The sequence below is a fragment of the Elgaria multicarinata genome, chromosome 1 (genome assembly GCF_023053635.1).
Source record: "Elgaria multicarinata webbii isolate HBS135686 ecotype San Diego chromosome 1, rElgMul1.1.pri, whole genome shotgun sequence".
Taxonomy (NCBI): Eukaryota; Metazoa; Chordata; class Lepidosauria; order Squamata; family Anguidae; genus Elgaria; species Elgaria multicarinata.
The window spans coordinates 92,553,886-92,578,155 of NC_086171.1; the positions used below are offsets into that span (position 1 = coordinate 92,553,886).

General features: G+C 43.0%; 2 protein-coding genes and 1 pseudogene across 5 annotated transcripts in view; all 3 read right to left on the minus strand.

Annotated features, from left to right (window-relative positions):
- The window catches only part of PIP4K2B (phosphatidylinositol-5-phosphate 4-kinase type 2 beta), a 453,863-nt gene that overhangs the window by 322,359 nt on the left and 107,234 nt on the right, over positions 1 to 24,270 (minus strand). The gene's annotated exons all lie outside the window — the stretch shown is intronic.
- PCGF2 (polycomb group ring finger 2) overlaps positions 1 to 24,270 on the minus strand; it is a 101,173-nt gene that overhangs the window by 32,298 nt on the left and 44,605 nt on the right. For all 3 annotated transcript variants that reach the window (XM_063132646.1, XM_063132637.1, XM_063132655.1), the window contains exons 2-3: positions 22,213 to 22,355; positions 20,888 to 20,984 (exon numbers count right to left, since the gene is read on the minus strand). In XM_063132646.1, the coding sequence (XP_062988716.1) occupies positions 20,888 to 20,984; positions 22,213 to 22,324 (209 nt within the window). In that variant the 5' untranslated portion in view covers positions 22,325 to 22,355. The remainder of the gene's footprint in view (positions 1 to 20,887; positions 20,985 to 22,212; positions 22,356 to 24,270) is intronic.
- On the minus strand, positions 10,300 to 10,418 carry LOC134413544 (5S ribosomal RNA; annotated as a pseudogene).

The following is a 24,270-nucleotide window of genomic DNA, read 5'->3' on the forward strand; positions in this document are numbered from 1 at the left end:
TATACTGGGTCGACATTTTCATCAAGCTGTTCATCACAGCCCAAAGATCTCTTTCTTGGCCAGTCACTGCTAGCTCAGACCCCATCAGCATATACATGAAATTTGATTTTGATTTTTTGCCCTACATACATCACTTTGCAGTTGCTTATACCAGTTGCTTACCCATGAACACAGTTTGCACAGAAAAATCAAACCTCATGAAAGGTTTAAGTTAAGGTAAGAGCTTGGGTCCAACTAGATAAGCAGGCACACTAGCGAGGGAGCCCACTCTCTGAGCACGAGGAGCCCCAGTGACGAAGCATCTCAGCCCCAGTGACGAAGCGTCTGCAAACAAGCAAGTTAAGCAACTGGACGAGTTTAGCAGCAGGGCGAAGAAGCCGGGCAGTACATTCTTCCCTCCCTATTTACAGTAAGCAACTAAACAATTACATTAAAAAAACACCTTCTCCCAGTAATCAGTTCCTAGTAAACAAACCCTATAATAGCAACAAAAACAATAACAAAGTTATGGAAGGAAAAAGCCAGGAGGGATGTGGGGGATCCCCAGTATATTGCCATGAGAGCCACATGTATGGCTGTCTGCCTGCTAGACAGAAGTCATGGGTGTGTGCATGGTGTAATTAGCTGTCAGGGAACAAGATTGTTCCCTTGAGGCCAAAGTTGCTGATCTGGAGAAGCTAAGAGAGGCAGAGAGGCTGGTAGATGAAGCCTTCAGGGACCTAATAATGATGCCCCACTCCATTAGTGACCGCTCATGGAGAATGCGAGTCTCAAGGTAGAAGGGCGTCATTCTGAGGAAGAGGAAAATTATCCTTTAGAAGAAACCCATTCCTCAGAAGACAAGCGAATATCATCTTGCAACGAGAATGTGCTTCTGGCGGGAGGGGAACTTGTGCTACTGGGAGATTCGATCATTAGACACATAGACAGCTGGGTTTGTGATGGGTGTGAATGGATTATGGTGAATCGCCTGCCTAGCGTGAAGGTTGTGAATATCACGCGCCATCTAGATAGTATAATAGACAGTGCCGGGGCAGAATCAGTTGTCGTGGTCCATGTTGGTACCAATGATGTGGAGAAATGTAGTCGTGAGGTCCTGGAAACCAAATTTAGGTTGCTATGTAGGAGGTTGAAATCCAAGACCACCAAGGTGGCTTTCTTTGAAATGCTACCAGTTCCACATGCAGGGCCAGATAGACAGGCGCAGCTGAGAAGTCTCAATGCATGGATGAGACAGTGGTGCAGGGAGGAGGGATTCACATTTGTTAGCCACTGGGGAACATTTTGGGAGAAGCCGGGCCTGTAGAAGAGGGACAGACTCCACTTAAATCAAAATGGAACCAGACTGCTGGCACTAAACATAAAAAGGTGGCAGAACAGCTTTTTAAACTAAACCCTGGGGGGAAGCCGACAGGAGCTGGGAAGTATCTCCATGTTAGGCATTATTAAAAAAGAAATTGAGAATAAAACTGCCAATATCATATTGCCTTTAAACAAATCTATGGTGTGACCACACTTAGAATACTGTGTGCAGATTTGGTCACCACACCTAAAAGAAGAAGATATTGTAGGGCTGGAAAAAGTGCACAAAAGGGCAACTAAAATGTTTGGGACTGGAGCATCTCCCCTATGCAGGAAGGTTACAACAGCTGAGTTTGTTTAGCTTGGAAAAAAGGAGGCTAAGGGGAGACATGATAGAGGTGTAACTCTCCTATAATGCTAGAACCTGGGGTCATCCCATGAAGCTGATTGGTGGGAGATTCAGGACAGATCAAAGGATGTACATCTTCACACAGCACATAGTTAAACTATGGAATTCATTACCACAAGATGTGGTGATGGCCACCAATTTGGATGGCTTTAAAAGGGGGTTGGATAAATTCCTGGAGGAGAAGGCTATCAACGGCTACTAGTTCTGCTACCTCCAGTATTAGAGGCAGTAAGCCTGTATACACTAGTTGCTGAGGAACATGGGAGGAAGGGTGCTGTTGAACCATGCTGTTTGTGGGTTGGCCACTCTAGGAAAAGAGTGCTGGACCAAATGGACTCTTGGTCTGATCCGGCATGGCTCTTCTTGTGTTCTTATGTTAACTAACTGCATGTATTGAAACATGTTGGATCCTGGAATGGATCTCGGTTATGTTTTCCATTGCTTTGTTAATTGCTGAGGATCTGGAAGAACAGAAGACTCAGCAGAAACTTAAAGGTCAACTCTACACCTGGACATTGAGTGTCATAATTGAATAATTGTCTAACTGATTGTCTTCAATTAAGGGTTGCAAGGAGTTGCATCATTGTACAGGTTGTCTATAAAAGTAAATGTGTTTTCATGTTCACTACTTCCATGTCTCTTACCCAACTTGATGTGAGCTGTATTGACTGACCGTTTGTAAGTATTTGTATCTGTACTGCCATAACTAAATTATATATTTATTTGCCAGTAAAAAGTTTATTTTAACCTACATGAATCTTTGTCTTAATTCATGTCTTTGCTGACTTGGCTGAGAACCGCTGCAACCTCTGCTAGTCTCTGGAAGGCCCAGACAGAGACTTAACACAAAAGGTTATGTGCCAGAATCCCAGTCTGTGCCACAACTAATCAGCTTCTAAAGCCATAACTCAACAGGTTATGGCCCAGTACTCCAAGCTGAGCCATAACGCACGAGTTTTTCTCAGCAAGTGCAGTAGGACTAAAGAATTAAGCCGTGGTTGATTAAATCCCTGAGCGTCTTTGTAAAAGTCGTTGGGAACAGACAACCAGAAGCTATTTCGGATAGCAGTGTCTGGAAAATCACACGGAAAAGGACTGGCAAGAGTGGTTTGAATTTAAGAGGGCACTGAGGAATCTGAATCTGGATAGCCGGTCAGGCCCTAAGAGAAATTAAACCACTGAAGGGGTTATAAACCAGAAACAACCTGTTAAATTGAAATTATGGCATTAAATATTGGGAACACTGTCCCTATTGAGTTACTTACAGACGAAAATTATATGTCATGGTCATTTAAGATAGAAATGAGCCTAAGAAATCTTGGACTGTGGGAAGTTGTAATAAATGCCCCAGCAGAAGATTTGAATGCAGCCGATTTACGTGAGTGGGGACGTCACGCTGAGAGGGCAAAAGCTCAAATTGTTTTGTCCATGAGGAACGATCAACTGTCTTATATAAGCAGAGAAGAAACTGTTGACGTTATCTGCACTAAACTCAGACTTGTATATGTCGGAGAGACTGCAGGCGCTAGAATAAGCTTAACAAGAAAGCTTTACCGTACACTTAAGAAAGAGGGAGAAAATATAAAAGCTCATTTGCAGAAATTAAGAGACTGCTTTGAAAGTTTAAGTTCAGCAGGCTTACCTTTAACAGATGAGATGAAAGTGTATGTGGTTTTGTCCAGTTTACCACCGTCTTGGGACGTGCTGGTGACAACGTTAGAGGCACTGCGAGTCCAGGACATGTCATTAAATACAATATCTGGGAGATTGATAGAAGAGCAACAAAAGAAAAATTTACGAAAGCAAGCCCAAAGTAGTTCAGGCGGCAAACCAGACGCATTTTCAAAATGGTCTGGGTATTAAGGCTTTGGTGAAGAAGGAGGAAGATGAGTCAGCATTTTCAACTTCGAAAAAGTCCAAGCCTAAAAAGCTTCTTCGGTGCTTCAGGTGCCAAAAGTTGGGGCATATTCAAAAGGATTGTAGAGTCAGATTACAATCAGAGCCCAACAAGGAAGAAAAACTACGAGGGAAGAGTAAATCAGCGCAGCTAGTCACGGCAGAAGTGAGAAGTCAGCTCTGCAGGCAAGCGGAAGGCGGGAGCAAGGGATGGCTGCTCATAGATTCAGCTTGTTCCACTGTGATTTTTAATAGACGTGACTTTTTCCGGAACTTCAGGGACTGCTCTGAAAAATCTGTAGCGCTGGCTGATGGGACGAAGATCCAAGCGTCCGGGGAAGGAACGTGCTTCTTACCTTTTTTGAAAGAGTATTTTGAGAATGCATTGTTTGTTCCCAGTTTGAATTTTTCCCTTCTAGGAGTTTCCAATGTGACAGAAAAGGATTTCTGTGTGTCTTTTGAAAAAGACAAATGCTTTATTCGTAAGCATGGACTCCTAAGAGGAATGGGAAAGCTGAAAAATGGATTGTATTTCATAGATGGCAATCATAATGAGGAAGGAGTTTCAGAGATACAAGCAGGTTGTAGAAAAGCTAATGAAAATCAGCCTAATCATAACAATTGCATCCATTTATTTCATAGAAGACTTGGACATTCAAGTTTTAAGGTTCTGAACAAAACTCTGAGTTTTTCAGAGGGAGTAAAAGTTCAGGGGTGCAAGAAATATCTTGATTGCTCGATATGCAAAATTGCTAAGGTTATGAATATTCCACGTGTCAGAGACTGGCGGCATAAAAGTGTTTTGGGATTGATTCATATGGACTTAGCTGGCCCTTTTCCTGAAAGCTATGGAAAAGCCAGATATGCATTAATCATTTTAGATGATAAGACCCGTTTCTCGTGGGTATATTTGTTAAAGCACAAATCAGAATGTTTAAACACGGTGAAAGAATGGGTTAAGTTTGTAGAGAGAAATCTGCAGAAGCAAGTCCGGGAATTTTTGACGGATCGTGGAGGAGAGTTTCAGTTGTTGGATTTCAAGCAGTTTTGCAAAAAGACTGGCATAAATCATAAATATTGTGATCCGAAGAGTCCGTGGCAGAACGGAAATGTGGAAAGGAGGATTGGCACTTTAAAGGAGAAGATGGAATGCCTGATGAAAGACGCAAAGGCGGAGCCACAATTGTGGGGAGAAGCATTTGTGGCAGCTAATTACCTTTGCAACAGGACTTGGTCTAAATCCATTAATAACATTCCTTTTTCTTTGCTTTACAGCAAAAGACCAAACCTCAAGCACTTAAGAACTTGGGGGAGTTATGCAATTGTAAATGTTCCACTTTCACAGAGACGGCAAGGTTCACCAAAGGGGATCAGGTTACGCTTTGTAGGGTATGAGTACAATAGCTGGCGGTTCCTGTGTGAAGGGGGTAGGATAGTGGTCTCCAGATCAGCTAGATTCATTGAACAAAACTGGAGCGAGGTGCACGACAACCCGGAAGTCCTGGTGGAACTAGATAGCAGGCAAGAGCCTGAGTTGCTAGTGACCAGTCCGAGTATAGAGGCTCAAGAGTTAGCAGTGCAGGAGAAGCAGAAGAAGTTCCTAGACGTTCTCAAAGAGTAAATAAAGGTTTACCTCCTAAAAGGTACGGCTTTGATGCTTGTTATGTTAATTATGAGCCTAATTCCTACTCTGATGTGAAGAAATTGAATTCTTTAGAGAGAGAACAGTGGGAACGTGCCATGCAAAGGGAGCTAGATAGTCTCAAAGAAAACGGAGTTTTTGAGGAGACAGTTTTGCCAGCAGGACAAAAATCTCTAACCTGCAGATGGGTGTTTAAACGCAAGCAGTTAGAGACGGGGGAGCAGAGATTCAAGGCTCGACTGGTCGCCCGAGGGTTCAACCAGGTTAAGGAGGTCGATTATGACCAAACTTTCGCTCCAACAGCAAAATCAGAAACTTTGCGTTTGTTTTTGACAATTGCAGCCAAAGAAAACCTTAAAGTGAGGCAATACGATTTTCAGACCGCTTATCTCAATGCGCCAATTGTTGAGAAAATATATTTAAGGAAGCCTGAAGGTTTAGAAACAGATGACAGCACCGTGTGGTTTCTAATGAAGGCGATTTATGGCTTAAAGCAAAGTGCTAGGTGTTGGAATTCTTTACTAAACAATACTCTGGTGAATGAAATGGGATTTGTAAGGAGCCTAGCTGACCCTTGTCTTTATACAAAGGGAAAAGGTAAAGCCTACAAGGCTATTTTGATTTATGTTGATGATTTGATAATATCTTGTTCCAGTGACACTGAAATCAACAAAGTAGCTGAGCAACTGAGTAGCAGGTATAATTTGAAATCCCTAGGTGTTGTAAAGAATTATTTAGGAGTAGAAATCAACCGGGAAGAAGATGGAAGTTTTTTGCTGAGTCAAAAGCAAAAAATTCTGAGTCTACTGGAACAGTGTGGAATGTCTCAATGCAAACCAGCAAAAAGCCCCATGGAGTTGGATCCCCTAAAGAACTTACAAGGAGAGGACTTTAGTGATCCAGGCTTGTATCATTCGGTGGTGGGAATGCTAATGTACCTAGTGAACTGGTCAAGGCCAGATTTGTCTGTTTCTGTCAACATTTTAAGCAGGTTTGTTGCTAATCCAACTGTGCCTGCTTGGCAAGCAGTGAAAAGAATTTTAAGGTACTTGAAAGAGACCTTAAATCATAGCCTGAAGTTATCTGCTGATGCAGATAAGAAGCTGTTATGCTATGTGGATTCAGACTGGGGTGGCTGTGTCAAGGACCGCAAATCCATGTCTGGATATGTATTGACATTTGGAAAGGCACCAATATGCTGGAAGTCCAGGAAGCAAGTATTTGTCTCAATCTCATCCTGCGAGGCTGAGTATGGTGCTCTATCTGAATTGTGTGGAGAAGTCACTTGGCTAATGCAACTAATAAAAGATTCCCAAGTCCATATTGAGAAGCCAGTGACAGTTTACTGTGATTCACAAGCATGCATAGGTTTGGCCAACACTGAGATTTTTAAGTCTTAAGTCCAAACATATTGCAATAAAGTATCAAAACGTGAAGGAACACATAGCCAGTGGAGTTTTGAAGCTAGTTTATTGTGAGTCTAAAGAGAATCTAGCAGACATTTTCACAAAACCACTAGGTCCCACCAAACACAGGGAGATTTGTGAAACGTTAGGTTTCAGGGAGGAAAAAGTGTAAATAACTGTACAATGTGTTATTGTAAATCAATGTGTAAAACATAAGAAGGGGTGTTGGATCCTGGAATGGATCTTGGTTATGTTTTCCATTGCTTTGTTAATTGCTGAGGATCTGGAAGAACAGAAGACTCAGCAGAAACTTAAAGGTCAACTCTACACCTGGACATTGAGTGTCATAATTGAATAATTGTCTAACTGATTGTCTTCAATTAAGGGTTGCAAGGAGTTGCATCATTGTACAGGTTGTCTATAAAAGTAAATGTGTTTTCATGTTCACTACTTCCATGTCCCTTACCCAACTTGATGTGAGCTGTATTGACTGACCGTTTGTAAGTATTTGTATCTGTACTGCCATAACTAAATTATATATTTATTTGCCAGTAAAAGGTTTATTTTAACCTACATGAATCTTTGTCTTAATTCACGTCTTTGCTGACTTGGCTGAGAACCGCTGCAACCTCTGCTAGTCTCTGGAAGGCCCAGACAGAGACTTAACACAAAAGGTTATGTGCCAGAATCCCAGTCTGTGCCATAACTAATCAGCTTCTAAAGCCATAACTCAACGGCATGGCTCTTCTTGTGTTCTTATGTTAACTAACTGCATGTATTGAAACATTCGAAGTGTTACATCTTTTATCTTTACAAAACCTCCTTAAATACAGTGTTCTTGGTGTAAACTCCAAGGCAGCCACTGTAACGTCCTTGTTCTGGTCCATTGATGACTTCAGGTTTGCCAATGAGCACACATTACTCACAGCAATCTGACATTGCTAGAAGAGTTATGGGCCATCTGATGATAAGGTATAATGAAGAAGCTTTCTTTGATCTGACTTTGTTTTGCTTTAGAATTTTGCCAACTTCTAATTAGTTAAGATGCCACTCTATATAAATATACCTGTTTTTCATACTGACAGAGAAGAAGCTCTTTGTCTGCAAGACTCTCTCCATACAGCTGTGTTACGCTGAATAAAACAGAGCTACCTTACAATCAAAGTGGATTTTTATCCTTGACAGTGCCAAAGTTGATCCTTGGCGGAATGACCTGCTTAGCCTGTCCAGTGAGGGCTTCCTGATGCAGACAGCTGTGTGTGGCAGACATAATATGTTGTGCCATTAATAAGACCCCAAATCACATCCAGGTTCCCTAGCAATATCATCACCAGTGACTCGGTCTCCGCTCAAGTAGATCCTTCCATTCTGTCCAATACCATCTGGTTGATGTAGTCACAGTGCTCGTTCTTGGGACACAGAATGACCTTGCCTGCATTAGCACATACAGCTTTCTTGCTAGAAGCAGCCCCATAGACAGAAGTGACAATGTCCTCATTAGCAATGAATGAGTCTGAGATCTTGATTGTGTCTTCTTCAACAGCTGGGAACTATTCTGCGGTACCATTACCAACAATCAGAAGGCAGGCATCAAATTCAGATTCACCCTCCAGGAAGCGCATGTTATGAGTAAGCTGGAATTTGGTGACACTGTTCCAGGCATTGGATTTCTTGACCATTTGGCCAATGATGGCTGCAGATTCACTATGTGGGATGATGGAGAAGGTCTGCCTAAAGTCACTGCCAAACACAATTGTCTTTTCACCAAATGGGTGTCATTGATCATGAGCTCCTTCAGTAGCCTGTCTACATAGTCAATACCAAAGTGGTTAGCCATTAACACTTCATCCCAGATGACAATGTAAGCAGATCTAAGAAAAGATCCAAGAGTACTGTCAGGCTTCATCATTGAGACCAAAATCTCATCCAATTTGAGTGACATCTTGAATCAACTGTGAACTGTACGGCCACTCTTCATAAGCACACATGCCAGACCAGTCCAGATGACAGGCACACACTTCTTGCCTTTGCTGCACATCCTGACTGAACTATAGTTAAAACCATTGTTATTCATGGAATCTGCATGTCAAGAGCTTTCCCATGAAGTGTGTTTCATGAGAATTGGTCAATGGGAAGGCAGTCAATAAGGAATGACCACCTAACTCCTGATGCATGCGTACGTACGTAGGTACGTACATGCATATATATGATTGAATTGCATTTGACATTTTGATGTCCATCCTCCCAGCTTGGAGAGATCTCTTTGGAGCTTCTCACAAACCCTTTTTGTTTAACCACCCTAAATAATTTGATGTCATCAGCAAACTTGGCCACTTCACTTCTCACTCCTGATTCCAGATCATTTATGAGCAAGTTAAAAAGCATTGGTGCCAATACTGATCTTTGTGGGATGACTGAAACCCTGCCCAGCCTCTGCCTGTGTGTGTTGGTAGGGATACAAAGATGGATGAGACTACTGGCGTTGTTTGTACTGAGTGGGTGGCTGACTCAGCCACATATGCTGCACCATGTTCTTAGCTTTTTAAACAAAGTTTATGGCCTCGTCAGTCTTTGCATTGAATAACCCCTGACCATCAAAAGGCAGGTTTTTCATACAGCATCAGGCTTCTTGAGACAAGCCCACAGAACTCAGCCAGATGTTTCAAAGCTACAAGCCCACAGAACTCAGCCAGATGTTTCAAAGCTACTGTTTCAAAGCTACTATGCCAACCATGGCCTTGGCGTCACAGTTGACTTGGTGCTGGGAAGTACACATGGCCTCGCCCTAAAAAAACCTGGCCATGTCCCTTTTGTCCTAAGAAAAGTGTTCAAACAGGTTTCCCACCTTCTCCCATAAATACAATTGATAGCGGAACATAGCCACTGAGTATTTGGAAACTTTCAGTCCCAAATCGGCAGAAGAATAAATGCACCTGTTGCCCTTCCTTGTCCAGCAGGGGTGAATGGGCCCTCCTAGACTTCCCCTGAGATGCCTTGACGATGACAGAATTGGGTGTCATCATTACATGCTTTCCAACCTCTTAGACATGGTAGGTATCAATGATGGGGTCTTCCAGGATTGTTAAGTGGTCTGACAAAAAGCTGGAAGAAGTGGGTTCACTACTGGGGCAGAAGTCTCAGTCTGGACCATATCAAATACCAGATCCTTAATTCTGAAGACAGGCCATTGCATTCCCGTTCCCAAAGATTGAGAATCACCATTTCAATCACCTGGTCCAAAAATTGATCCAAATCCTTGGAGTGGGAGGCCAGTGCCTACTGACACATCAGGGGATGAGATAGACGATGCTAAGGAAGAGTATGAAATCTCCCATACTGAATAGTGATAAGGCCACAGTGGGGTGTGGTTAGTAAACCACTGGCTGAATGGTAACTGGCACCATTTGTATTGGTAGTGCCTTGACAGACACAAGTGAAGCCAAAGAAAGCCCTACAGTTGATGTAAAGTGCAGGATGACGTAACGTGGCCGAAGGTGGAGGAGATGTGTCGGCTGAACCAGCACAGCTAACTGTCTTGGCCTGGATCTTGGAATTGTTGTGGATCACAAGCTGAATATGAGCCAACAGTGTGATGTGGCTGCAAGAAAGGCAAATGCTATTTTGGGCTGCATTAATAGAAGTATAGCCTACAGCACCCGGTATTCCCAGGCGGTCTCCCATCCAGGTACTAACCAGGCCTGACCCTGCTTAGCTTCCAAGATCAGACGAGATCGGGCGTGTTCAAGGTAGTATGGCTGTTTTTTCCCAACTTGAGCCGGTGGTGGCGGCAGAGGACGCACTTGCTGGTTATCTGACTCCTTCTGCTGTTTATCGTAACTAATTTTAACTGTTTTAATTGTTTTATCAACCTTCTAGCTTTTAAATCAACCTTGTTTTATCAACCTTCAAGCTTTTAAATCGCATATTATATTTATCTTCGGCTATCACATATGCTTTGTAGCGGAATGCTGGCCGTCTCAAGGTCAAATTTAGCTGACTCATTGCAAACGTCCACCGATAGAACACCGGCGTCTTGAGAAACCACAGCTGCTAATCTACTAGTTTGTGTTTGTATTTAAATTTTATGTCTAGTTCTCTTCTCCGCTAAAGGTTTTTAAACGATTCTGCTAACTCTGTTAGAAATGAGAAACAAGAATAAGAGGAGGAGAGACCAACCTGAGTCCCCAACATTCCCTCTCTCAAAGCAATTAAAAATTGACAACTTCTTGCCCGACAATCCTAGCTCCCCCTCATTCCCAATTTTAACTACAAATTAGTTTGCAGTCTTGGCCACCTCAACGGAAGAAAATGATGAGCATCAAGGGAGAGAAAAAGAGGATTGTGAGTTGGGAATAAATGAGGAAGAGCAAATAGCGTCTGGTTCACACCCTAGGAATGTAAAGGAATCAATCATTGACGAAATGGTGGACCAGAGCTTTTTAATTGCCAAAACTCTTACTAATATTTTCAGGACTCTAAGAGATATAGATGATAAATTATCCCCCATCGTTAAAGGCGTAAAACAACTTGATGAGATACTCCAGCTTCTTAAGGACCTGCGGTCCAGAACAGAGCAAGATGTAAATCTAACTCAAGAAACAAATCAAAGAAGCAAAAAAGCACAGGCCCACCAGCCTAGGGCCCCTCCGACCAGATTGTTTCCTCAGAACCAAAACAATTTGAGCCCAGCAGAAGGCAGAGAATCAACAGAATCAAAAGATCTGAAACCTAGGGGAAATTTAATGCTAGTGCCAAACCAGGTGGCCTTTGAGATCTCTCCGTTCCCAAACGGTGTGCCCCCAAGCTGGCAAGGGAAAATCAGGGTGGCGAATAATTTAAATGTACTGCTAAATATGAAAATTCATCCAAGGAGTATCTGTGCCCTAATTACACTCCCAGGTAATTTCCATCTTGGGAGATGTGTAGCAACCTTTAGCTCTTCAGCACTGGCGAGAGAAATTCTTTCAGCAAATGACCGGCTGGCCAAATTCGGTGTCCGGGTAAGAAGAGTCTTTAAAACCACTCTACAAACACCAGTGATTAGGCAGGTGCTCAGAAGGAAACTTTCCATACAACCATCCACAATTCAAACTAGTCATCGCAAAGTTTCAGACCGATCTAACTCAGAGATGCTCATTGACTTAACGTCTCAGGTGTTGGATTATCCATCCACCAACATAGGAGGTGCTGAGCAGGCTTCATCGGGAGCAGTGCCCAAGCCTCTTGCCCCTTCAGCCTCTCACTCAAAGGTAATGATATTCTGGATCCCATAACCTCTTTAGGCACTACCAAGACCTTTCCTAACGATAAAAATGTCCAACAGATACCACAAAGTAATCAGAAAATAGTGGTAGCTGAAATCAATATTCCAGCGATTCCAGTGTCAGAATTCCAACATAAGGCAAACCCGCCACAAAAAGTTCACCTTTCTTCAAATGGCTCTGTACAAATGGACCCCTTGATAGAGCGGATAACACTTGATTACCCGTCCTGACAAAAAAAAGTTGGCCGAACCCCAATAAATTGTGTCTCATGGAATGTCTCAGGATGGGCTAACAAAAAAACCGATCCCACCTTCAGCAGCTACCTCAGATCCTTTGATATAATACTCCTACAAGAGACTTGGTGTGTTGGGGATATTTGCCTGAGCAATTATAAAACTTATGCAATTCTTGCAACTCCTGGTAAAGTCACAGGGCGACCATGGGGGGGTCTAGCCTGTTGTATTTCATCAGTTCTGAACTGTGAAAGTTACCTTATTAATAAGTTACAATCTCTGGCATTGGCCATATTTTTAAAAATTAACTCTACATCATATATTCTGGTAAATGTTTATATCCCCCCCCCCCCGGAAATCGGCCCACTATAGCGAGGACACTTGGGAGAATCTCCCTGAGTATTTACTGTCCCTGCAAATTCAGTTTCCTGAAGCTCTTCTGATTTTAGCAGGTGACTTCAATGCTTGGATAGGTACGGACTGGTCCGCAATAAAACAACTATTCTACTTTATACCGGACAACCTTCCATTTATAGAGGATAGACATTCTAAGGACTCAACAATAAATATACAAGGGAAGAGGTTTGTTCAAATGATTCTTCAAACTGGACTTATTGTCCTTAATGGCTCCTGCCCCGAGGACAGGAAAGGCGAGTTCACGTTCATTAACCACCTAGGCGCCAGTGTTATTGACTACGTTGCAGCCTCGCCAGAAGCATTAGGAGAGATAATGTCCTTTAAGGTTGACACCTACCCATGTAATGACCATCAGCCTTTGATCGTACAGTTGGGATACGTAAAAAAAGCTCTGGAAAACAATGGAAATAAAACTGCAATCCGAAGTTCAGGCAGCTATGTATGCCGTCGAAGATGGGCAAACATGGACTTAAGAGCCTTGGAAGACCTATGGCACTCTGCGAATCTTCAGTTTCTGAGAAACACGCTGCTCAGTTCTAATGACCCAGAGATAGTAATAGATTCCAACGCCCAGATCACAGCGGCAACTGAGCCACTGCTACTATGGAAAGTCTACTCAAAAAAACAGAGGCTAAAGGCGGGTAACCCATGGTTTGACGGGGCCTGCAGACAACTCAAAAGGGAAATTAACATAAACTTCTAAGAGATATGGATATAGTCCCGCTACCCCCTTCCTACCTGGCACTAAGTAAGAACTACAAAATGCTAGTCAGAGATAAGAAGCGGGAATATATTAGTACAAAATGGGCAGAACTGTCTTCAGCACTTGAAAGCAACGACAGCTCCAGATTCTGGCACCTTATCTCAACTATAAGACATTCTGAGACCCCCACTATGGATACCGCTATTACCACTCAGGAATGGGAACTCCACTTCCGATCGCTCCTTTATGACGAGTCTGCCTGCCTGCTTACCCCCTCTGCAGGAGGAAGATCTGCTGTCGAATAGCTGGGCCCCCATCACCTGTGAAGAAGTAGCCGCCCTGATAAGAAAGCTAAAGAGGGGTAAGGCCCCGGGGAGGAACAGTATCCCACCAGACTTCCTGTTGGACTACCCTCACTGGTGGATACCAGTGTTGGCAGCCCTATTTACTACAATCGACAGATCTGGCAAATTTCCCAAAGATTGGTCAGTGGCAATAGTGGTGCCCATTTATAAAAAGGGGAGCAGGTCAGAGCCTAAAAATTATCGCCCCATTAGCCTGCTGGATATTTCCAGCAAACTATACGCAAGACATCTTCTTGATAAGTTGGAATTGTGGGTGGCCGATGAAAACCTCCTGGCTGAAGAACAAGCAGGTTTTCAAAGTGGCAGATCTACAATAGACCACTGCTTCTTACTAAAACATCTAGTTGGGAAATATACAGCCCCTCCTTATCACTCACTTTTCGCAGCATTTGTAGATTTCAAAGCTGCTTTTGACTCTATACCCCATCCCCACCTTTGGCAGAGGCTATCACTCTTAAACATTGACCAGAGGCTACTCAGGAGAATACAGGGGCTGCACCAAAACTCTAGCTTATGCGTGAGATCCTCCGCAGACGGTGATCTATCAGACCCCATCCCTACCAATAAAGGAGTTTGCCAGGGATGCCTGCTAGCTCCCCTTTTATTCAATCTATATTTAAATAATATTGTCCCTACCCTAACTAGTCATAACTTCTTCCCACCCCGCTTAAAGGATAGGAACATTTCGGTGCTATTGTATGCAGACGACGCTGTTCTCCTATCACATACGCAAGTGGGGATGCGCAGGATGTTGAGAGTGCTAAGCGTATATTGCAAGAAGGAAGCCCTTCAGGTTAATCATGATAAAACCAAAATTTTAGTTTGTGGGAAAAGGAGGAAAGTATATCATTGGCAGTTAGACAGTCACCCTCTTGATCAGGTGAATAAATATAAATACTTAGGTGTAACTTTTCAAAGCTCCGGATCCTGGTCTGAGCATTTGGGTGCAGCAGCCTCAGCGGCCAATGTAACAGCTAATGCCATTTTTCGCTTCGCAGCTGGAGCAGGAGGACAGTGGATAGCACCACTGTTACAACTGCTTAAAAGCAAACTACTCCCTCAGATTCTGTATGGAGCTCCCATTTGGGCCCATGGAGATATCACACCATTAGCAGTAGTACAGCACAAATTTCTATCCAGGACCCTTGGAGTTCCTAGATCTACATCTAAGGATATTGTCCGACTGGAAACTGCATGTCACTCAATCCATACATTGATTCTAAAAGCAGCTATATCCTTCTGGTTAAAGATAGTGTTTCACCTGGCCCCTCCATTGGTGCTGTCCACATATGACGATATGGGGAAGGATTCATGGGCAGACAGGATGAGACACTCCATCTCCAAATTGGGTTTCTCGCAAGCATTCCTCCTTACGAGGGGGTTTGATGGGGCCAAGGATGAGATTGCTAGAAGGCTGTATGACTGTGATATTCAGTCATCTATGGCAGCGGTCGAAGTGAGCCGCTCAAATGGGCTCTATAAGAGTATCATTACTGCTCCAGGAAAGGCTCCCCTATATTTAACTTCTGGAAAGCCACAAGAGCTGAGATGGCTATTTACTCGGTGCAGGCTAAATTCCCTCCTGCTGATGGAGGTGAAGGCACGCTTTAAAAATCACCCTAGCACCAATGTAGATTGCCCAGCAGGTTGCCCTAAAGCCGAGGATATAATTCATTTCCTAACTGAGTGCCCAAGGTATGCGGAGCTGAGGAAACAATACCTTGAGCCTTTAATTCCCAGGTTTAATTTCATGACTTCTAAAGGTGTAGTCTTTACTCTTTTGGCTGGTACAGACTATTATATCTCTTTTAGGACTGCGAAATTTGTACACCGGGCGATGGAGGCCCGGGAACCACTGATTGTCTCAAACAATTAATTTTAATATCCAATATTATATGTTGGTTAACATTGTAAATATAACCTGGACGATTGTTATCCTAGTTACTCTTATTTGTAGCACTTCCGCTGGCTTGTGGCAAGCTCGCGGTGGGTATGTTATTGTTTTACCTGCTTGCGAATGGCCGAGGTGGCTAATATGCAATAAAGTTATATAATAGAAGTATAGCTTCCAGATCGCGTGAGGTCCTGGTTCCTCTTTATTCAACCCTAATTAGGCCTCATCTAGAGTATTGTGTCCAGTTCTGGGCTCCACAATTCAAGAAGGATGCAGACAAGCTGGAGGGGGTTCAGAGGAGGGCAACCAGGATGATCAGAGGTCTGGAAACAAAGCCCTATGAAGAGAGACTGAAAGAACTGGGCATGTTTAGCCTGGAGAAGAGAAGATTGAGGGGAGACCTGATAGCACTCTTCAAATACTTAAAAGGTTGTCACACAGAGGATGGCCAGGATCTCTTCTCAATCCTCCCAGAGTGCAGGACACGGAATAACAGGCTCAAGTTAAAGGAAGCCAGATTCCAGCTGGACATCAGGAAAAACTTTCTGACTGTTAGAGCAGTACGACAATGGAATCAGTTACCTAGGGAGGTTGTGGGCTCTCCCACACTAGAGGCCTTCAAGAGGCAGCTGGACAACCACCTGTCAGGGATGCTTTAGGGTGGATTCCTGCATTGAGCAGGGGGTTGGACTCGATGGCCTTGTAGGCCCCTTCCAACTCTGCTATTCTATGATTCTATCATCATCAGGAGGACTCAAGACAGTGGCCGAAGGTTCGGGTCGGTACCAATGAGGATTGTCCCCAAAATAGTTTGGGAGAGCATCACAGTATTTGCCCCTGCTGTCCCCCAAGCCTGGATCTTCCCAGCTACGAGGTCCTATGAGGCACATCCCAGTCGGTCAGTGATGATCAAGACTGACATATCTGAGTCACTCGTAGAATCTAGGGACATGGTCCCCCTGAAATGAGTAACTAGAGAACATCGGGTTCAGGAATGCAGGAGAACACGGTGATCATTGGCTTCCTGACTATTGGCAAATTCAGTTACGGTAATGGCTTTGGGATTCATACCGGGAATGGCCGTCTGTGTGCAATAATAAAAGCTAAAAGACAGAAAAATTATAGCAGAGAAGAAAAGAAAGAATCAAACCTGAGCAGTTTACTAAAACAGCTCACTGAACAAAGGAAAGTTCTCAGTGAGGCTACCACAATGGCAATTGAAAGAAAACGGAGGGAACAGGTGGGAACCTGTTATGGAGATGCATACTGGGGCAGTGGAAGAGGGTTCCCGCCAAGAATTCCTCAGCTATAGAAGTTTCCCAAACAGTGCATGGTCCATATGTGTGATCCACAGAGACCACAAAAAAGAATATGCCATCATGAACAGCTGTTCTGTGCTGTACCATGGAATTGTGGCTATAAGTTAACCAACATGTAACCCAAAAGCATGCCTGTTCCTGCATAGACAGTATAAGAGACATAGGGTTCACTGCTAGTAATTTCAACAAAGTCTGGAAACCATGGACCTGTTCTAGAAGCCTGCTTTCCTTACCTCAAAGCTAGCTACAATTATTCAGCAAGATTAGAGGAAAGACCCTCCAGCTCACATCTGTCCTTCAGTGATCCTTCTCTGGGAATCCCTGGCCAAATAAAGTGCTACTAAAAAGAGGAACCATCCACCCTTCTCCCAAAAAGGAAACTAGCTTGCATAAAGGGCACATATACATTCTTGCCAGTTTCAGTATATTGTCAGTTTCTTTAAAAATTGAAATAAAATATTACTATGTACTCCAGCATTTGGGCACACACATGGGCTTTTAAGCAAAACAAATTTTATTTATTATTTATTTATTTAAAACATTTATATCCCGCCCTATATCATTAAGATCTCACAGTGGCATACAGATAAAATTAAATGCTTGGAGATAGAAGACACTGAATGAGGCTGTAGAGGAAATGTTAATTAATGGTTTCCAGCTACATGATCAGTCACAGATGAAAACAAGGTGTGAATCCCACCCACCCCCCCACACAAGGATAGCACAATTTTCTAATTTCTAAAATATGATGATCAAAGGAACACTTTCATATAGGGAAGAGAGGTTTGTTTTTAAAGCTGTTCCCAAATCTGTGCAACTGCATGGGGAAGTAATAAGTGGAAAACTAAAAACTTGATTTAGAGACATTTTTCTGTTCAGAAGTGACACACGCACACCTCACAGGAAGGTTGAAATGTGATTGTAAGTTCACGGCCCTGCATGGTCACCAATTGCTTTAAAAGCTGTTAACACGTATATTGAAATCTGCATTTCTGTCTACCACACATGCATAGCAAGAGAGAGAGAGAGAGAGGCTCAACATTGCTCTATGAGGCACATGTGAAATCAATCAGATTGTTTTCTCAAAAAAAAAAAGAAAGAAAAAAGAAATGGTTAAGGAACACTTAATTACTTTGAACAAGTTCAAATCTCCAGGGCCCGATGAACTGCATTCTAGAGTAATAAAGGAGCTGGCAGAAGAACTCTCAGAACCACTGTCCATTATCTTTGCAAAATCAAGGAAGAAGGGTGAAGTTACCTAGGGAGGTTGTGGGCTCTCCCACACTAGAGGCATTCAAGAGGCAGCTGGACCACTATCTGTCAGGTATGCTTTAGATGGCCTTATAGGCCCCTTCCAACTCTACTGTTCTATCATTCTATGATTCTATGACTGGAGGAGGGCTAATGCACCTGGAAACTATACACCAGTTAAGTCTGACATCAATCCCTGGGAAAATTTAGGACCAGATTATAAAGAAGTCAGTCTGTAAGCACCTTGAAAACAATCCAGTGATTTGTCAAGAACAAATCCTGCCAGACTAATCTGATCTCATTCTTTGATTGGGTAACCTCCCTTGTGGACTGAGGGAATGCTGAGGACATAATATATCTTGACTTCAGCAAAGCTTTTGACTAGGGTGACCATATGAAAAGGAGAACAGGGCTCCTGTATCTTTAATAGTTGTATTGAAAATGAAATTTCAGCAGGTGTCATTTGTATATATGGGGAACCTGGGGGAAATTTCCTCTTCTTCACAGCAGTTAAAGCTGCAGGTGCCCTGCCCTCTTTTAAATCTGGTCACTCTAGTATAGCTCCTGCACCTTTAACTGTTGTGATGAAGAGGGAATTTCACCAGGTTCTCCATATATACAAATGACACCTGCTGAAATTCCCTTTTCTATGCAACTGTTAAAGATACAGGAGTCCTGTCCTCCTTTTCATATGGTCATCCTACTTTTGACAAAGTATCACATGACATTCCAAAAAGCAAACTAGTTAAAAGTGGGCTAGGTGGAACAACTATTAGGTGGATCAAGAGTTGGCTACAGAATCGGACTCAAAAGAGTGCTAATCAATGGTTCTTTCTCAAACTGGAAGTGGGGGGTAACGAGTGGGGTACCGCAGGGCTCAGTCCTGGGCCCAAAGCTCTTCAACACTTTTTATTAATGACTTGGATGAAGAGGTGCAGAGGATGCTTATCAAATTTGCAGATAACACAAAATTGGGTGGGATAGCTAATACCCTGGAAGACAGAAGCAAACTTCAAAATGATCTTCATAGGCTGGAGTGCTGGGCTGAAAACAACAGAATGAAATTTAATAGGGATAAATGGCAAGTTCTATACCTAGGAAAAAGAAACCAAATGCACAATTACAAGATGGGGGATAGCTGGATCAGCATTACTACAAGCACGAAGGATCTTGGAATTGTTGTAGATTGCAAGCTGAATATGAGCCAACAGTGCGATATGGCTGCAAGAAAGGCAAATGCTATTTTAGGCAGTATTTAATAGAAGTATAGCTTCCAAATCATGTGAAGTACTGGTTCCCCTCTATTCAGTACTGGTTAGGCATTAATATTATTATTATTATTATTATTATTATTATTATTATTATTATTATTATTATTTTATATAGCACCATCAGTGTACATGGTGCTATACATAGCAAAAGAATAAAACAGCAACACCCTGCCACATAGGCTTACATTCTAATAAAATCATAATAAAACAATAAGAGAGGAAAAAGAATGAACCAAATAGGCACAGGGGGCAATTGAACTAGCAGTGTGAAAGTAAGAACAGAATCAAGTTCTAAAAGCTGTAGAAAAAAGAAAAGTTTTCAATTGAGCTTTAAAAATAGTAGTTGAACTCGTGTTCCGCAAATGCTCTGAAAGTGAATTCCAGGCATAAGGGACAGCGATAGAAAATGGACAAAGCCGAGCAAGAGAAAGTAGAGACCCTTGGGCGGGTAAGAAACATGGCATTCGATGAACAAAGCGCACGAGTGGGGCAGTATTGTGAGATGAGACAAGAAAGATAGGAAGGAGCTAGACTGTGATCAGCTCATATTCAGTATTGCATCCAGTTCTGGGCTCCACAATTCAAGAAGGACACAGACAAGCTGGAGCGTGTTCAGAGGAGGGCAACCAGGATGTTCAGGGGTCTGGAAACAAAGCCCTGTGAGGAGAGACTGAAAGGACTGGGCATGTTAAGCCTTGAGAAGAGAAGGCTGAGGGGAGACATGATAGCACTCTTCAAATACTTGAAAGGTTGTCACACAGAGGAGGGCCAGGATCTCTTCTTGATCATCCCTGAGTTCAGGACACGGAATAGTGGGCTCAAGTTACAAGAAGCCAGATTCCGGCTGGACATCAGGAAAAACATCCTAACTGTTAGAGCAGTATGACAATGGAATCAGTGACCTAGGGAGGTTGTGGGCTCTCCCACACTAGAGGCCTTCAAGAGGCAGCTGGACAACCATCTGTCAGGGACGCTTTAGGGTGGATTCCTGCATTGAGCAGGGGGTTGGACTCGATGGCCATATAGGCCCCTTCCAGCTCTACTATTCTCGGATTCTAAGCTTTGGTTGTAGCAACACACACACCCTCCCATTTCAAGTGTTTCTGGTTAGAAAACGTGCAGCCATGTGGGTAAGAGGGGTTAGAGACAAACTGCAGAGTAAGGCTATCACTTCCATGCCCTGTTTGGAAATCTGGAAACAGAATGCAAAGCCAAACGGGTCTGATCCACCATGGCAATGTGTATGCAAATGGAGGAAGAGGAGGGCCAGTCAACAATGGCTGTCCAGCTGTGTGTCGTGTTACCAGCCTACTCCCACACAGTTACTAAAAAATCAGAGAAGTGGACAGGTAGGAACACTACAACCACATGTGTGGTGGCTCCAAGCAACCATCTGTCCACAGAGAGAAACATATCATTTTAAACCCTCCACCATCTCACCCGCAAATCTGAATCCATCCTTGTCTAGGTTAACGTATCAATCAATCAATCAATCAATCAATCAATGTTAAATACCTGATACTGAGGAGAGGCCTCGTTTTATGCACTTGAACATCACACATCGGGCAGTATTTGTTGGTCTCCAGATAACGGACAATGCAGGTTTTACAGACTAAAGGGGAAAAACACACAACATGAGTGGGAGGAGAGAGTCGCCACAGGGAAAGATAGTCAATCTATGAAATCAAAATGAAACTCAACCTTGATTAAGGGCTGGCCCTATCATGAGTCAAAGTGATGGTCACCAAAATTTCCAGCCAACGTTAGTGTTGGGGGAGGGGGAGAATGCAGCATTGCCTCCACTTTTTGAGAAAGCTGGTAGGGCATCTTCTGCAATCTAGGGGACAAGATTCAGAGACTTCTGATCTCCATCCAAGTCTCAGAGCACAGATACAGTTGTAAAGTGGTGGAAGTGAAGACGGGAGACATTAAGAAGGAAATGAAGAAAATAATATCCTGGTAAATTCTAGAGTTCACCATAGAACACAAGACACAAAAGTGGAGATGAGAGAAAAGCCTTGGACTAACCTGGGTGGCAATTCTTAGGATGCTGTGACAAAGAAACAAATGGTCTATTATTTGACCAATTTATAACTCTATAAGACATCACTGTGTGGAGGGGTACAAACTGCATTTTCCACTTGAGATGCCAAAGTGTCACGGGCCAGTCCTAAACTCCACTGCCTTGCTGCTAAGGACTGGAACATTCCTCTTTTGTACCTCCTACATGACCAGCCTGCCTGACCTCTCATAGGTTCCCTTTCTAAAGCACAAACTGTAATCGGAAACATTTGCTAAAGATCTGAATTAGAAAATTGTGTTACTGTGACCAAGTATGGCATAGCTAATCCCACACCTCAAGGGTGTTCACTGCTTTCATAGCACCTTCCACTTTTACCTCTGGGCACATGCACTTGCCAAATGGTGGTGTACATACTGTTTAACAGTGCTCAGGCTCACCGTCCTTGCTTTAATGCCTGTCAAACACATTAAGCAGTAATAAAGAAGCAAGCGTCTCTGAGAATGTGCAGAGTGTTTGAGTAGCTCATTTCTCACCCCATGAATGAGTGATTAAGGGCCAAGTAGTTGTAAACTGTTATAATGAGAGCTGTTGGGGTTCAATCCCTAAGCCTTGCTTCTTAATTTTAAGGATGTGTGTTTTGGGAGAAAGTGGGAGGTTACCTAATCAATATCAAAGGAAATGCACCCTTTGCATGCTCAGCAGGCATTATGATTATTTTGCAAATTCTATAACTGACCCAGCATAGAAAAGAGAGCCCAGGGATGAGACTGGTCTCAAATTAAGTTCCAGGAGCTTCCAGATTTCATTTGAAACTTACAAGAGTGTAAGCATTCCACAATGGTTGTAGCATCTATAAAGTAGCCTCCACACAAGGCGCACATCAAGTGGGGGTTCAGCTCTGTGATTTTTATCCTGGTGGTCCTGTGCATTTTGGATCCTGAGGAGCTCAGCAGTTCCTTTCTGGAAAGAGAAATACAAACAACAGATCCACAGTAAATAAAAGAGACCCCAACATTCTGGAAAGATGATGGCAGGAGCCACACTTTTCAAACCATAGTGCCACAACAGAAACTATGCACCTTGGAAAGGAGGTCTCCCATAGGCAAGGACAGGTATAACTTCTGCTCTTGTTATGTGCACGCGCATGAATGAATGCACATGTGCGCACACACACAAAACTCTCTAAGAGAAGCAGAATTATACAAGCTATACAAATTAAGCACATTTGTTTATAATTGTTTTACCTTGTCCTAGAGAGGAATAAAGAGCTATGGAGGTTACAGAAGCCCTGGTCGCAGAAAATCTTGCTCAGCCATTCACCACTTTCAAACTCTTAAGGGTAAGGAGCTTCCTTTTCTCTTAAATTGTTGGGATGTTAAATTCTGCACATGTACTTGCAGAGTGCCATCACAGAATACACATAGATCTTTGTATAAGTGCCTATCAAATGCAGATTGCATGGCCTCTAGGATGTGACCATGGCTCTTCCACGTTGTATCTTGACTTGTGCCACCAGATACAACATGGAAGGGACATAGCCATTCCTATGAGCTAGCTGGTATGCAATTCCCCAGAAGTCACTCTTTAGAGGGCATGCAGAAGGTTTGTGTGTATTCTCTATGATGGCACTATACAAGTCCAGAATTATTAGTTTTCTTAAGATCCCATGTTCCCTTGCAAGAAAGGAAACTCAAGGCGGCTAACAAAATCCAAAAATGCAAAAAGGCAATGCATAGAGCCTACTTATAGTTGAGTTTTTTTTAACATTGGAACATTATTCTGAAGCTCTCTATATACAACATGCGGAACTGTATTCCATTCTATTAATTTTAACTAGATTTATACCCCACCTTTCCACAAAATAAGCCCAAGGTGGCTAACCGGAAAACCTACAGTTAAAAGAAAATGCAACATAAAACCATCTTTAAAAATTAAATGAAAATGAAAATTTAAAAATAGCAGGCAGTTAAAACATAATTAAAATATAAATTAAAACTAATAAGCTATTTAGGCCAAATGTCTTTTAAGTAGAAATGTTTTTGCATGCCAGCATAAGGCCATCAATGGGAGGTCTCTCCCTTGGTAGAGAGTTGCAGAGTCCAGAAGGCCCTCTTTGGAGGGAGGGGGGGGGAGTGCCACTCTTTCCATGCTCCGCCACCTGCTGTGTCCGCATCTTCCCGCTTCATGGTAGGACCGGCCCTGCCTCCCACAAAGCACTGTGATAGAGAGCCCTGGTAAAACCATTCACTGTTATAAGGCAGAGTTGTTAATAACAAAACTACACCCTCTGCCCTTCCCTCTCTTCTCCCTCCTTGATGTTTACCTATACAGAGAGCTTGGGGAGAGATGTAACAAATTTTGAAGACATATTCTCTGCACCGCCAAATTCTGATTCTTGAGAAATGCAGGTTGCTTACCTGTAACTGTAGTTCTTCGAGTGGTCATCTATGCATTCACACATATGGGCTTTGCGCCTGCGCAGAGACCAGACCGGAATCTCCAATAGCTTAGGGAAACGTTTTTGGGCGGGAACCCCTCCCCCACGCTACCGCGCATGTCCACGGGGTTCCCGCCCTTCCCTCAGTTTACAGGAGTCCGACATTGTGCCCCCATAAACATGAGTGTAATTTCAATAAAGAAATCAAATAATTTTATAGTCAATTATGTAATTAATAAATATCACACCACCAAGAGGGGATGGTGGGTGGGTTGTGTGAATGCATAGATGACCACTCGAAGAACTACAGTTACAGGTAAGCAACCTGCATTTCTTCATCGTGGTCTCTATGCATCACACATATGGGCGAGTAGCAAGCTCACATACCTTGGAGGTGGGTTGGTGTATTATTTCAACACTTCCGAGAGCACCGCCCTT